Here is a 14,683-nt window from a genome sequence, read left to right as displayed (position 1 = left end):
TCCAGCTAATTTTACTTCATTTACATATAAAAGTTCTTCTCAGGATCCAGTGTTTTTGTCTTACTTATGAGCAGTTTTCTCTCTTCTGCTGATGATACATACCTGTGGGAGATCCCAAATATAAACTAAAAGAAAAACTTCAACATACTCATTCTGTTCTTTTGTTTCCCTCTTTCTCTAGAAAGAGAACTGACCTTCTCCAATGGACTGTCACGTAACAGTTCCTTCTCTTTACCAGAATGGCAGAAATCCCTATGACCTGACTTAGTTCATGGAAAACCAAGGATACACTGTCACTCTCCTCTTAAAAAATGGGTAACACCAAGGGCTACAGGTGTACTGATGCATAGGGGCACATATACCCCAAAGTTCACAGCAGCACTCTCAACAATAGCCAAATCATGGAAAGAGCCAACATGTCCATCAACTGACGAATGGATCAAGAACACGTGGTTTATCTATACAATGGAATACTACATGGCAATGAGAAAGAATGAAATCTGGCCATTTGTAGCAATGTGGATGGAACTCAAGGGTGTTATGCTAAGTGAAGTCAGGCAGAGGACAGATACCACATGTTTTCACTTATAAGTGGAACAGGAGGAACTTAACAGAGGACCATGGGGGAGAGGAAGGGGAAAAAAATAGTGGGAGAGAGCAAGGGAGGCAAACCATGACAGACTCTTGAATGCCGAGAACAAACTGAGGGCTGATGGGGGTGGGGGAGAGGGGAAGGGGGGTGATGGGCATGGAGGAGGGCACTTGTTGGGATGAGCACCGGGTGTTATACGGAAACTAACTCAACAATAAACTATAAAAGAAAATAAAAATAAAAAATGAGTAACAAATTGCCCTGAACTATTCTTGCTGACAGAATACTTGAAATGTGAAGCTTAAAATAACCTTCTTCAGTAGGACCTACCCGACTAAACACATAATCATATACAAAGGACTTGCTTTATTAAGATACTCCTCAGAACAGATTTCTAAAGAGCCTTGCTTTCCTAAAAGAATGAAGCTTTTTTTAAGCCTAACAAGCTTTACAGTGGTTTCTACTACTGAGCCCCAAAATACAGATTTAAATCACAATTTTACCACCGATGAGCTGTGCTGCCTCATCAGATCATCTTCAGAACTTATGTCCTCGCTCTACAATAGAGAGGCTGAAGCACATACGGAACCTACCATCCTTATTTACTCTAAACTTCTCACATTCTCAGATTCCATGATGGCAAAAATCGAAACACTTCTAACTGATCTCTTTTTTTACAGCCTTTTTTGAGACGGACAGACAGGGTGTGCATGTACATGAGGGAGGGGCAGAGAGAGAGGGAGAGAGAATCCCAAGCAGGCTCTGCACTGTCAGCACAGAGCCCAGTGTGGAGCTCGATCTCACAAACCGTGAGACCATGACCTGAGATGAAATCAAGAGCCACCCAGGTGCCCCCTAACTGATCTCTCTGCAGCTCCTCTCTCCCGAAATTATCCTTCAGGATACTGCTAATTAATTTTTCCAAACTACCACTGGGTTCATTTCCTATTGCAGTTACAACAAATTACCTCAAACTCTGAGGCTTATAACAACACAGATTTATTGTCTCACACGTCTGGAGGCCAGGCGTCTGGAACAACTTTCACGGGGCTGCATTCACTGAGGAAGCTCTGAGGAAAAACTGTTTCCTGGCTTTTTCAAGTTTCCAGAGGCTGCCTTCCTTGGTTTGTGGCCCTTTCCTCCTCCTTCAAGCCCAGTAGTGTGCCATCTACAAATCCCTTCGACTCATGATTCTCCTCTCTCACTCATAAGGACCCTGTGTTTACACTGGACTACCTGGATAATTCAGGAGAAGCTTGCATCTCAGGACTCTGAACTTAATCAAATCTGTGTAGTCCTTTTTGCCATGTAAGGTAAATACTCACAGGTTCCGGGGATAAAGTCACGGACACATGTGGGAACCATTGTTCTGCCTATCACAACTACGAGTAACATCAGCCCCCTAAATCAAAAATCTGCAGTGGCCACACTGCAAACTCCTCAACAAACTCCTCAACAAAACACTAGCAAACCAAATACAACAACACAGGAGAAGGATTATACACCACAACGAGTCCTGAGACTTATCCCAGGAATGCAAAGTTGGCTTAACATTCAAAACCAATCAATCTAATACACTACACTAATGTAATGAAAGAAAAGAAAAAAACCCACATGATCATCTCACAGATACAGAAAAACACATTCGACAAAATGCAATGCTTTTTCAAAACACAATAATCAAACTAGGGAACAGAAAAGAATTTCTTCAACTTGATAAAGGCAACTGAAAACTCCACAGCTAAGAACACCATACCTAATCAATGGTGAAAGTCTGAATATTTTCCCTGTAAGATCAGAAACAAAGCCAGGATGTCTGCTCTCACAAGTTCTACTCATCACTATACTGGAAGTTTTTACTCAGGGCGATTAGGCAAGAAAACCAGAAGGCTTTCAGATTGGAAAGCAAGAAAATCTCATCTGTGTTTTCAGATGACATGATCTGTATACAGAAGAATCTCAAGGATCCACTAAAAAACTATTAACCAATAAACAGGTTCAGAGAGGTTGTAAGATCAATATACAAATGCCAACTGTATTTCTGTACACTAGCAGTGAACAATCTGAAAACAAAATTGAGAAAATAATTTATAATAACATCAAAAAGAATTAAAATACTTAGAAACACATTTCAAAAAAGTACAAAGTTTGTACACTGAAAACAAGAAATCATTGTTAAAAGAANGCATGGAGGAGGGCACTTGTGGGGATGAGCACTGGGTGTTATATGGAAACCAATTTGACAATAAACTATTTGTAAAAAAATAAATAAAAGAAATTAAAAGATGACCTAAAGGAGTGGAAGAAAATTTACAGTCCAGAAATAATTCCCTACATATATGATTAATTTTAACAAGGGCGCCCAAGAAAATTCAGTGTGAAAAGAACCGTCTTTTCAACAAATGGTGCTGGGAAGTCAGGTGTCTGCATGTCATAGAATAAAGCTGGAAGCCTCCCTTCCAGCATACCAAAAAATGTACTCTAGAACCTTAGGTAAGGACTTAAACTCTAAGACCCCTAGAGGAAAGCGCAGGAGTCTATTTTTTGTGACCCTGAGTTACTTAGAGCCTTCTTAGATACGATAACAAAAGCACGAGCAGTAAAGGAAATGATAGGTAAGTTGGACATCATCAAAATTAAAGTTTTTTGCTTCAAAGGGTACCATCAACAAAATGAAATGATAACCCTTACAACAGGAGAAAGTTTTTGCAAATTATGTATCTGATAAGGGACGTGACTCCAAAATACATAAAGAACACTTAAAACTCAATAATAATTATAAACAAAGCAATTTAAAAATAAGCCAGGAATCTGAATAGGCATTTCTTCCAAGATACATCAATGTCCAACAGTACCTGACAAGATGCTCACAATCATTAACCATTAGGGAATTGCAAACCAAAATCACAACAAGTTACCATTTTGCCCCCATGAGGATGACAATGGTCCAGAAGTCGGATTATCAGCAAGTTTTGCAAGAACATGGAGACAGGGAGAATCTCAACACTGATGGTGAGAGGGGACAGTGTGCAGCCACTGTGGAAACAGTGTGGCAATTCCCCAAAATATTAAACAGAGAGTTGGTATATAACCAAGGAGTTGTACTCTTTTTTTTTTTAAGGTTTTATTTTTTAAGTAATCGCTACACCCAGCGTGAGACTTGAACTCACAACCCTGAGATTGAGAGTCACATGCTCCACCGACTAAGCCAGTCAGGTGCCCCCAACAAGTACTAACCCAAGAAAAATGGAAACATAGGCCTACGGAAAACTGCTGCTGACAGTATCAGTATTTGTTATATTCAAAAAGTAGAAACAAGCCAATTGTCCATCAACTAATAAATGGATAAATTAGACGTGGTAAAGCCACACAACAGGTATTATTCATCAACAGAAATGAACAAAGTACTGATACTTGCTCTAACCTGTACCTTAAATACATTCTGCTACATGAAAGAAGCCAGTCACAAAAGGCCACATGTTAGGACTCCATTTATACAAAATTTCTACAGTGAGTAAACCCATAAAGACAGAAAGTGTATAAGGGGTTGCCAGGGCTGAAAGGCGGGGAAATACTAACAGGCACAGCGTTTCTTTCTGGGCTGATGAAAATGTTCTTAAGGTGGATGGCGATTATGATTACACAACTGTGAATATACTAAAAACCACTGAATCGTATACTTTAAATGTGTGAGTTTTATGAGGTGTGAATTATATCTCAATAAAAGCTGTCCAAGGTATTCGCTTCATGTGCAAACCCACTGTTGAACATAATAAATTTTCAAGAAGTCTGGAGAGAAAATAAATACATAAAATACCTTCTAAGAAATGCATATATTTTTCTTTATTTGTTACATTTAACATAAAAAGCATCTATGCAGAAGAGTGATCCCAGGAATGTTCTATCCTAGAGAGGTATAGGACTATTACTAACACAGCATGATTTAAAATAAACAAATCATAAAATGAACAGCAGATTTCAAATAAACACCATCGAAGGCTCAGTGGTCTCCACATCTTTGCCTTCAGGAATGACTTCAATAACCTTTTTAGATTCGCCTCTCTACCCCTCAACACAAGTTCAGCTGGGCTACACTTTCCCCTGCCCACCCCCCACCATTCACTGAGTGCCCTGCTCACCCCTCTACCACCTATACTTCTGAGGACTTTTCACCCAACCAAATGCTTCTTCATCTTTGAGGTCCTGTCCCATCAAAGAAATTTTCCTCACTCTCTCCAGACCATACCAACCCAATATCCACTGACCTCTGACAGGCTGAACTGTCCACACCTCTAAAGGGACTCCTCACCACCCCTGTTCAGCTAATGCTCTCTCAGAATAATTTTTTTAAAAAAGAGACAGAGAGAGAAAGAGAGAGTGAGTCACCAGCCTTGATTCATTGATTTATCCATGTCATCTGATAGTTCCCTCACTTTGGGGAGATGACAGATCAGTTTTCACCCAGAGCCCTAAAGTAAAGGGCAGGCACGCTTGCCAATGACAGAGCGCCATCTAGTTGCAACACTGGGAAACTCTCCGAGGCCTCAGGAAGACCACACCACTCTTACGTGCTCAAGGAGAAAATAAGAGGCCATAGTATCGTTCTGCAGGGCAATGCAGTGTGTGATAAGTGCATCTTATCACCTGACCAGTGTACCTCACATCTTACAGGTATTATTTGCCAGCTCGCTGCCACTCATGCGTGGGTCCGTTAGTGTTCACCAAATCAAATTCAATTTGTGAAGTACACTACTTGGACAGATGGCTAAAAATTCCTGAGATCATCACATGGGAGCAGTTTTGAGTTTTCTTATAACAAACAGAAAGCATAGATGAGTGCAAAATGACAAGAAACCTCGCGATTTACTCACATATAATGGAGCTTGCTGTGGATTAAGTTTCATGACCCAGGACACTGAAACAGAAAAGGGAAAAATAAATGAGAATAAAATTAAAAGTTATCACCCAAAGAATAAAAGCTACAAACACTAGGTGTCGAGTATGGCTATATGAACATGATGCTACGATGCTCCTTAGAGGTTTGGGAAGGCCAGAAGGTCAAGGGTTGCAAATGTCTTATAGCCCAGAGTTAATCTCTTTAACTGAGGAGAAAGACTTTGAAAACTAAAGACAAAAAAGGCTTCACTGTCCTAGGAGAATTTTCAACAACCAACAGGATATTAAATGCAGTTACCAGAGCGAAAACAGTGCATATTCAGTTATACTTTTACATAATCCCCCAAATTTCACAAAGTGCTGCTTGGCCAGAGTCTCTTCTCACCAGGGAACGTGGAGGGGAGGGGCAGCAGAGGTCCAGAGAGTTCTCCTCTCAGCCCTCGAGAAAGGAGCCTAGGCTGGCTTCCACAAACTACAAGTTCTTACCCTCCTCAAAATTAATTAGCTGGTTTCCCTAATGTTTTCTTCACTAAATGAATTCATACAAAAATCTCAGGAAGAATTTTACAGAAGACTTCTGGGCTTGTCAATACATTTCCCGAATGTTAAGAAAAGCATGCTCTGTAAAGTTTAACTTGGTGATTTGACCAGAAGCTTCACGCTGAAATATCACGGTCCAGAATTTCAGATGGCAGGCCCTTCGCCAAACAGCCTGAACTTGAGCATAAGCTGATCCTGTCTTCACAGAAGTCAGAGGGGCCGACCCAAGGGATTTGATTATAATTTGATCTAAGGAAGCTTCTTACTCCTAGAAAATGGATTAAATTAAGGCGTACAAACTAACTGACCAGTGGCATAAACAACAGTAGAGAAATGTCATTCACATGTGCAAAAAATAGAAAAAATCACGTGTTCTACCAGATTACAAACAGCTCACTACCACTGAACTAAAACCCAAACAGCATAAACAGCAGGTTATCAATGACTAAATGTTTAGAAAGAGCAATGAATGCCTTAGCAACCACACAGAACTTAAATAACAGAATCCTGTCAATATTAAAGTCCACATACATCTACCAGTGTGGCCAGGCTGTGTAAGTCCGAGATCAAGGCTCACCCAAAAAGCAGTTAACACACACTTAGGACGAAAAAAACAAAAACCAAAACTGTAATCAGGCTCCTAAACCCAAACATGTCCAAACCACTTGCAAGTTATGGGCTTTTCAGCGTGTTTTGTCTACAGCGGGGGGCTCCCGCCACTCTGACCACCTCCACATCCACCCCTGTTCCTTCTCTGGCCCAGCCCCAGGCTGTAAGACACCTGCTCTACACACTTTCCTTCCTTCCTCTCTTTGTTTAATAGCTTTGTGTCCACAGGTGCCAAAATTACCTGCAAAAATCCACAGTGAAAAACCAAGCTTGAGAAACGTAGCAATAACTCTTTTTGTAGAAAAATAAAGTCAGTTTCCAGCCCATGAAATTCAAATAGCAAGCATGGATGGAAAAGACTGAAGCAGTTGAGTATGTTTCTCGATGCATTCAATACCCATTTAATTTAAAATGAAGTTCACTGTGCTCAGGAGCCTTTTAATCAGATTTCCAGGTCCTGCCCAGACTTGCCCGGGACAGAAGGCCGAAAGAACCTATAACGTTATAGACCACTCGGCCTTACCTAACTTCTGACATGTTCCTGTCAAGAAGTATCTGCGGAAACTGAAACAAGACCTCACCCTTGGGTGATCCGCAGCAACTGGAGGAATCTGGGGAGACCCGCTAGTGACTTACCAGCCCTCCGATCTGTCTCCATACGCCAAGAAACTTAGGGCAACTCTGTTTGCAAAGACCACAGACCTCAGCCGCCCGAACGGCTCCCACTGCACCGGGGTGGAGGCGCCGGGGGGCACCCACGCGGCTGCAAGGAGGGCTGATGTCACCTCAGCTGTTTGGTGCTATCAACTCGGTGGAACCCATGCAAGTTGTTCTGATATGAGGATTAAAGAGGAATGACAAAGTGTCTGTCCCTCACACTGGTCAAAGGGACAGGCCATTGTTATGCTGGCAACAGAGGCTGTTGCAAGAATAAATCTGTCAGAAGTCATCAAGGCAATGACCCCAGAGGCAACAGATTTGTAAATTCAGATTGCTTTAAGCTTCTTCAGTGCTGACACACAAGAGGAAAGGCAGGACTGATATTTATAGAGCTAGAGAGAGCTCTATAAATGAATTGAATATAAATTCAATATCACACTTAATCCCCATAAAAGGAAATTATTTCACCCGTTTCATTGGTTAAAAAGAAGGGAGTCTTTCAATGATTATTTATCACCAACTTGAAGAAGTGAGAGAGCCCATCAGATGCCCAAACATGTACTTCCCCCCTTATCATGAGAGGATCTCCCGAATGACCTCAATCCACAAACTGACTCATCCCCCATCTAGCCCCCATTCTACACACACTATAGACTCCCCTTGACTTTGTTAATTCAACTATCACTGTGCATCTATAATGTGCCAGGCATGGTACTCCCCGAGGCACTAAGGGCACAGAAGGAATAAAGACAAAACTCCCAACCCTCAAAGAGGTTATTCTAGGAGTAGCACAGATACATACAACATTAAAATAAATGGTTTTCAAATAGTGATAAGTTCCATGGAGAAAAATAAAGAGAAGAGGGAACAGGAAATGAAGGGGAGGGTCTTGTTTTACTGAGGGAAGGACTTCTGAGGTGATATTTATCCCCCAAAAATGAAGAGATTAAGAGGGATGCCTGGGTGGCTCAGTCAGTTAAGCATCCGACTTCCAGGCAGGTCATGATCTCGCAGTCTGTGAGTTCGAGTCCTGCCTCTGGCTCTGTGCTGACAGCTCAGAGCCTGGAGCCTGCTTTGGATTCTGTGTGTGTGTCTCTCTCTGTACCTCCCCCATTCATATTCGGTCTTTCTCTCTCTCAAAAATAAATTTAAAAAAAAAAAAAAAAAGAGAGAGAGAGAGAGATTAAGAAGGCATGTAATAGAGGTAACAGGTAGAAGGTGTTCCAAACTCTCAAACTGGCCCCAAAACTGAGAAGTCAGAGTTCTGCTGGTAAACCATCAGAAAACTTGCTACCTATAACGCACAGCTTACTCTACACAGTAAGTAAGCTTACTCTACTTGAGAACTGTGTTCTAAAAGATGGAGCGTTCTGCAGGAAGGTGGTCTTTGGATCAGAGTAAACACACTTAACACCCAAATGTACTCCCTAAGGCCAACTGAATGTCTTTGTTCTGTCGATGGGATCTTTGATCAAGCCTTCCCAAAAGGAAAATTAAAGAAACACCCTATGTCCACCAATGATTTCATCAAGGAATTTTAAGAGGGAAAACCCTACAATTTCCTTCTTACCCAGGTACCAGTGAATGGCTTTGACCAAGTCCAAGTTTCCCTGGGCCGCTTTCATGTAATGCAAGTACCACACGTGACAGGCACAGGGGGATGGACTGTAGAGGACGAGTGCATGCGATCCAAAAGACGAGGAAATGGACACAGCAAAACGCAAACGCCTAAATAAGATGTGATGTCAAGCACGTTCCCCGAATCTGCCCCTCAGCAGCAGCCAGCTAGAATTCGGGGCCATGCATGCAGGGGGTGAGAAACAGAAACCAGCTAAGTAAGTACTCTCGGCCTCACCTTTTCCGTGTTACTTCCAAATGCTGACAGAAAAGAAATGGAATAGTTGGCTGTCGTATAAAAGTAACACATTCACTTTGTGCCAAAACAAGACCCGTCCAATCTGAATGCAACGGTCTCTGACAGAAGTCCCGCCCTCCTACGATTCTGCAACTCTCGGAGTGCTGCCGGATAGACCAGCACACACTGGGCCTACAGCCTCCTCCTGCACTTCAGAACGAACCATCACCAGCCTTTCAGGGCACACACCATCATCAGAACGTATTAGCGCTCGATGCACAGGGCTTACAACAGGTTAACAGTGGCACACGTTCTACAATCGTTTGTAGTTCACACCACCTGCAAGGATTATGAAGACACTCCATCACTATAAAGGATCACGTGGAAACTTGGGCATGAAGCGATATGGCTGTTTGATGGATCTGTGGGGGAGGGGGTAGTGAGGGACAGAAAGCCCTTACATCGATCAGTGTGCCTGAGCAAATGAATGCAAAACTCGAGAAGCTACAACAACAGTGCACATTCTAATAATACTGGTGTCCACAGCAGGGGCTGGCACACATTTTCTGGAAAGGGCTAGATGGTAAAGATTTCAGGCTCTGAATGACTTCTTTCACTTAGTGTAACACCCTTCAGTTCCCTCCACATTGCTGCAAATGGCAAAATTGCATTCTTTTTCACTGTCAAGTAATATTCCACTGTATATATAAACCACATCTTTACTCATTCATCAGTTGATGAACACGTGGACTCTTAACCATAATCTGGATGTTGCTGACAACACTGCTATAAATACTGGGATACCTGTGCCCCTATGAATCAGTACTCCTGTCTCCTTTGGATAAATTCCTAGTAGTGCTGTTGCTGGTCAGAGAAAGACAGATATCATATGTTCTCACTCATATGTGAAATTTGAGAAACTTAACAGAAGACCATGGGGGAAGGTTAGTTATAAACTGGGAGGGAATCAAACCATAAGAGACTCTTAAATACAGAGAACAAAGTGAGGGTTGATGGGGAAAGGGGGTCGAGGGGGAGGAGAAGATGGATGATGGGCACTGAGGAGGGCACGTGGTGGGATGAGCACTGGGTGTTGTATGTAAGTGATGAATCATGGGAATCTACTCCTGAAGCCAAGAGCACACTGTATACACTGTATATTAGCTAACTTGACAATAAACTATATGTATTTAAAAAAATTTATTTTCAGGCTTTGCAGGTCATATGGTCTCCGGTGCAACGAGTAAACGAAGAGGGGTAGCCATGTTCCAATAAAACTCTATTTACCAAAAGAGGCAGTGGACTAGATTCAGCCGGTGTGCCATAGGGTGCCATTCCTGAACAAAAACTGATACCTCTTAATATGCCAGAGAAGAGGGGTGCCCCATTCAACAGCTTGCTCTGTCTCAAAGATATTTTCAGCTAAAAAGACTTCTCAGTAAAGTCATACAGTGCTGTACAATATCCTCTAGACCAGCAATCAGATTACATGGGCAGGCATCCCTAGCTCTCTATGGAGTAACTGTATGACCTTGAGGAAGTCACTAGACCTGTCTGACCCCAGTCTCTCCATGTGCAGTGAGAGGTTAAGAATTCCTGCCTACACTATCGCATTGGTGGAAGAATTAAAAGAGAATGAATCCAAGCGAAGTGCTGAAGCACACTGCCAGGCACGGGTCTTTCTGCAGTTCCTGGGTCTCCATGCAGACTACCAAGGAAAACACCTGGAAAACCATAAATGGTCAAAATAAAAGGCATCAGGTATCCAGAGATACATTTGTGTAAAAACACACTGGTGGGTAAATCACAACTCTAAGATATAACAAAATAACCCCAGAAAGCAATCTGGAGGAACAAATAACAAAATGTTAAATGCACATATTTCTGGGAATTAACAGGGAATTTTCATTCCTAAATTATGTTTCTTAATCATAACTATTCAGATAATTAATAGATACTACTTTTATAAACAGAAAGAAGACATCAAACACATCTGTTTTAAGTCCCGTTTTTCAATGTGTCACAACTCACCTGGAAATAAGTAAAAAGACGTTTTTCCTAAATGTGCAAACTGAAGAAATCCATAATCTTTAGTAAAGATCCCTAGACATGATGAAAGAAAAGCAATTAAAATAAGAAAGCCCACACCTATAGGTATGTAAATATAAATCATACTCCTTATTCTTTAGCCAGATCCATACATTACACTAGAGAAGCCTTTAACCGGTGTTCCACTTTTAGCAAAGTGTCCCTGAAGAGGAGGGGGGGATAAAAAAAATCAGAGGCCCAACACACATCAGGAATTATACCACGACCTGCAAACACTCCCTGAATCTGTCAGCTTCTTGACTTCGGGCCATTTCCTAAGCGCCAGCTGTCCAGGTCTGCCGAACCTATCACTCCAGTTGACATAGGTTTTGTCATTCACAACAGCGAAGCTTCCAAATCCACAAGAAAAGATGTGCAAACCACCTCCACAACGGACCTCGGCCCCAGAAGGAGGAGGGCAGCTGTCTGAGACTCAGCCAAGTGCAGAGAGAGGCTGTGCACCTGCGGGGTGCCTCCCTGGCAGAACATGCCTTCAAATGAGTCTCCATGGCCAGGCACCCCGCTCAAATTGGGCTGCAGCAACTCCTTTGAAACCCACAAAAACTTGGGGTGACAGTCAACATGGAAATGACAGTGCATACTCTGGATTCTTGTAAAGCAGTCAGTGCCCTACTCTTCAAGGAAAGTAACAGAATCCAAAGACTCTTTCCTTCATTCCTAAGGAGTCTGGGCTGGGGGCTGTAAATGTGTTATGCTCTGGGGTGGGAGCAGGGAATTCTGAAGAGCAGAGCAGCAGAGTATAAAGAGCGAACGGGCGTTTCCTGTTGTGGACGTCAAGTTCTACAAAGTATATATGTCAATGACTAGAGGTCCCAAATAGATTTCTTGAATAAGGGGCTGAGGAAATCTTCCAGGAGCCTGTCTTCTTCTGTTGAAAGGTGCATTCATTAAGAATTGAGCAGTTGGCTTTAAGCACCGATTCTCAAACCTTAGCACACATGAGCATTAGTTGGAGGCCTTGCTAAAGAGCACAGATTCTTGCCTGCCCCCCGACCCCCATCTTCTTCCAGCAGCAGTGACTCCAAACCAGGACACCGGACCTGGTGATGTTGCTGCTTCTGGATCACGGCCCACGCTCTGGGACGCCACGGTGCTGAGACCCACAGCACGTGTCCGATTCTCCTGGGGCACAGCCAGGCCTGTTTCCCACTGTCACATGGCACGGTGTTCTAAACACCACCAAGAAACAAGTGAAGCGCTGGCCACAGCTGAGGGGTGAGGGGAAGGGGACCGCGGCAGGGAGGACATGGTAAGAATCAAGAGTCCAACACGCGGCAACACTCAGGGTGAAACAAAAGGGCACAGCAGATTCAAACAAAAACCAAAACCAAAACACCAACACCCACACTCACGCAGTAATTATTTATCAGTGCCAGATTATCCACTAGGCAAAATGATCCTGAACTTGGGGCAAAGATACAGACACGAATAACCAAAGTGATTTACATGGAACAAGAAACAAATCAGAACGCTTACCAAAATAATTAATGAAAGAAATTTCTTTTTTGAGAGAGAGAGAGAAAGAGAAAGAGAGCGCGCGCTCAATTGGGGGACAGGCAGAGGAGAGGGAGGGAGACACAGAATCTGAAGCAGCTCTCTGAGCTGTCAGCACAGAGCCCGATGTGGGGCTCGAACCCATGAACTGCAAGATCATGACCTGAGCTGAAGTCAGACATTGAACCGACTGAGCCTCCCACTTCTATTCAGAGTTTACTTTGAAATTCATATGGGAGAGAACACCATAACTTCAGTACTTAGGGCCTCCCTTTCATTACATATGTTTAGAATAACTGCCCACCACAAAGACTCAATGATGGCAGATAATCTCTTGATGTTTCTGAGCCCCTGAAATACTCCATGTAGAATGAGCTGCTGAGCTTCAGAGATAAATAATACATGACCCTACCAATTTAGTTAAGGGGCTTATAGCTGTAAAGGGATCATTACGTTGGAGTATTTATAACAAGTGCAATAATAAAAAATGTTACGAGGGACAGGGAAAAAGAAGCCCCGACACAGCTTTCGGGAGGAGGTCAACCCCGAAGCAAGTTTCACCCAGTGGACAGAGGAGGAGCGCGTATTGGACAAGACAGCGCAGTGAGCTGCTGGGAGGGATCAGAGTGAGAAGTGCCAGCGGGGGGTCGGGGAGAGGATGCAGGAGAGGCACCAGTGGAAATCTGCCGGCCTCAAAGATGCTTGGCCTCAGGAGCCACGGAAGGCAGACGGAAGAAAATACACAAGCCGCCAACACACTGCTCTACCCTAAAGACCTTATAGCCTTACAACAGCAATGGCATCCACCAAGTCTCCCTACACCTTTCTTTTTCTTACCCCCCCTTTTTTTTTTTTTAAGTGCAGCTCAAACATCTCTTCTTTCACAACCGCAGGCTCCAAGAGTCACAAAAAGGCAGCACTGGAAGAAGTCTGTAATCACAGAACTTAAACCCAGACCCGGTAAGTACGCGGTATGGGTCACAGGCAGTGAGGCCAGGCCAGCCTCCCACCACAGCCTCCTCGAGGTGCAGCGCGCGAAAGCGGGCTTCCCGATCAACGTCCATGGGCCCTGAAGTCCGCACCCGAAACCCTAGCAGAATCCTGTCGGCTGCAGGGCTTTCTAGTTAGAAGAGGGTCTCCAAAGCAGCCCGCCTCACCCTCCTTCCCCACTTGGGAGCCCCTGCCAGCCTACCTGCCTCAGCCTGCACACCTTATCACCTTGAGAAAATCTCTCCATGCTCCACCTGCTCCTCTGACTCACCCTTCCTAAAATACTACTTTCATTCTGCACCTCACGCTCTGCTTATAGGGAAGTAAGCAACCCTTTAGAAAGGTTCCTTTGAGGCACCGACCTCTTTTCCTCAGGGTGATCTGCCCTGACTCGAGAAACTAATAAATACTTTTATTCATTCAAAAGAAAATGTGATCACAGTTTTGGGGACACATTTAAAGCCTCTTAGTGACTCTAGAGCTTCCAACCTCCAGGGCATTGGGGTGGAGCCCTGCACCCTGGGGCTCACTGGCTCATCATGATGCTCATTAACAGACACACATGGACAGCCTGAGGCCAGCAGGGGCCAGCAAGGAGATTATGCTCACGACCTTTCCTCTGCTAAAATAAACAAACAAACCAATATCATGTTTATTTTACACATTCTCTGTAAGCCAATTTGATGAATAATGAAGAGATGACTGCTAGATTGAAGGCAACCTGCTAGCATTTAGGAATTCATTAACAACCCCTCTCAGAATGTAAGGATAAAATTGAGAATGTCAACAGAATTCAGAGAAGGAGACCGACTTGGACTTGAGTTGTAACTTTGGTACTTCTGGACACGTCACTTAATCGCCAAGCTTTATTTTCATTAGTGAACCGGGTAAAAGTAAGAATAAAAGCTGTGTGTCAACTGGTCAACACAGTAGTAAGC

General features: G+C 43.3%; 1 protein-coding gene across 1 annotated transcript in view; it reads right to left on the bottom strand.

The window, feature by feature from the left end:
• Positions 1 to 13,819, bottom strand: part of AKAP13 (A-kinase anchoring protein 13) — a 236,886-nt gene extending 223,067 nt beyond the window's left edge. Inside the window, exons 1-3 of the mRNA XM_077774252.1 lie at positions 13,713 to 13,819; positions 8,868 to 8,962; positions 5,464 to 5,507 (exon numbers count right to left, since the gene is read on the bottom strand). Coding sequence (XP_077630378.1) covers positions 5,464 to 5,507; positions 8,868 to 8,962; positions 13,713 to 13,819 — 246 coding nt within the window. The remainder of the gene's footprint in view (positions 1 to 5,463; positions 5,508 to 8,867; positions 8,963 to 13,712) is intronic.
• Between the last annotated feature and the right edge of the window lie 864 nt (positions 13,820 to 14,683).

Source organism: Crocuta crocuta, unplaced genomic scaffold, assembly GCF_008692635.1.
Source record: "Crocuta crocuta isolate KB4526 unplaced genomic scaffold, BGI_CrCroc_1.0 scaffold7, whole genome shotgun sequence".
Classification (NCBI taxonomy): domain Eukaryota; kingdom Metazoa; phylum Chordata; class Mammalia; order Carnivora; family Hyaenidae; genus Crocuta; species Crocuta crocuta.
Note: the sequence above shows the minus strand (reverse complement) of the source record. Positions and strands in the feature narration are given on the sequence as shown.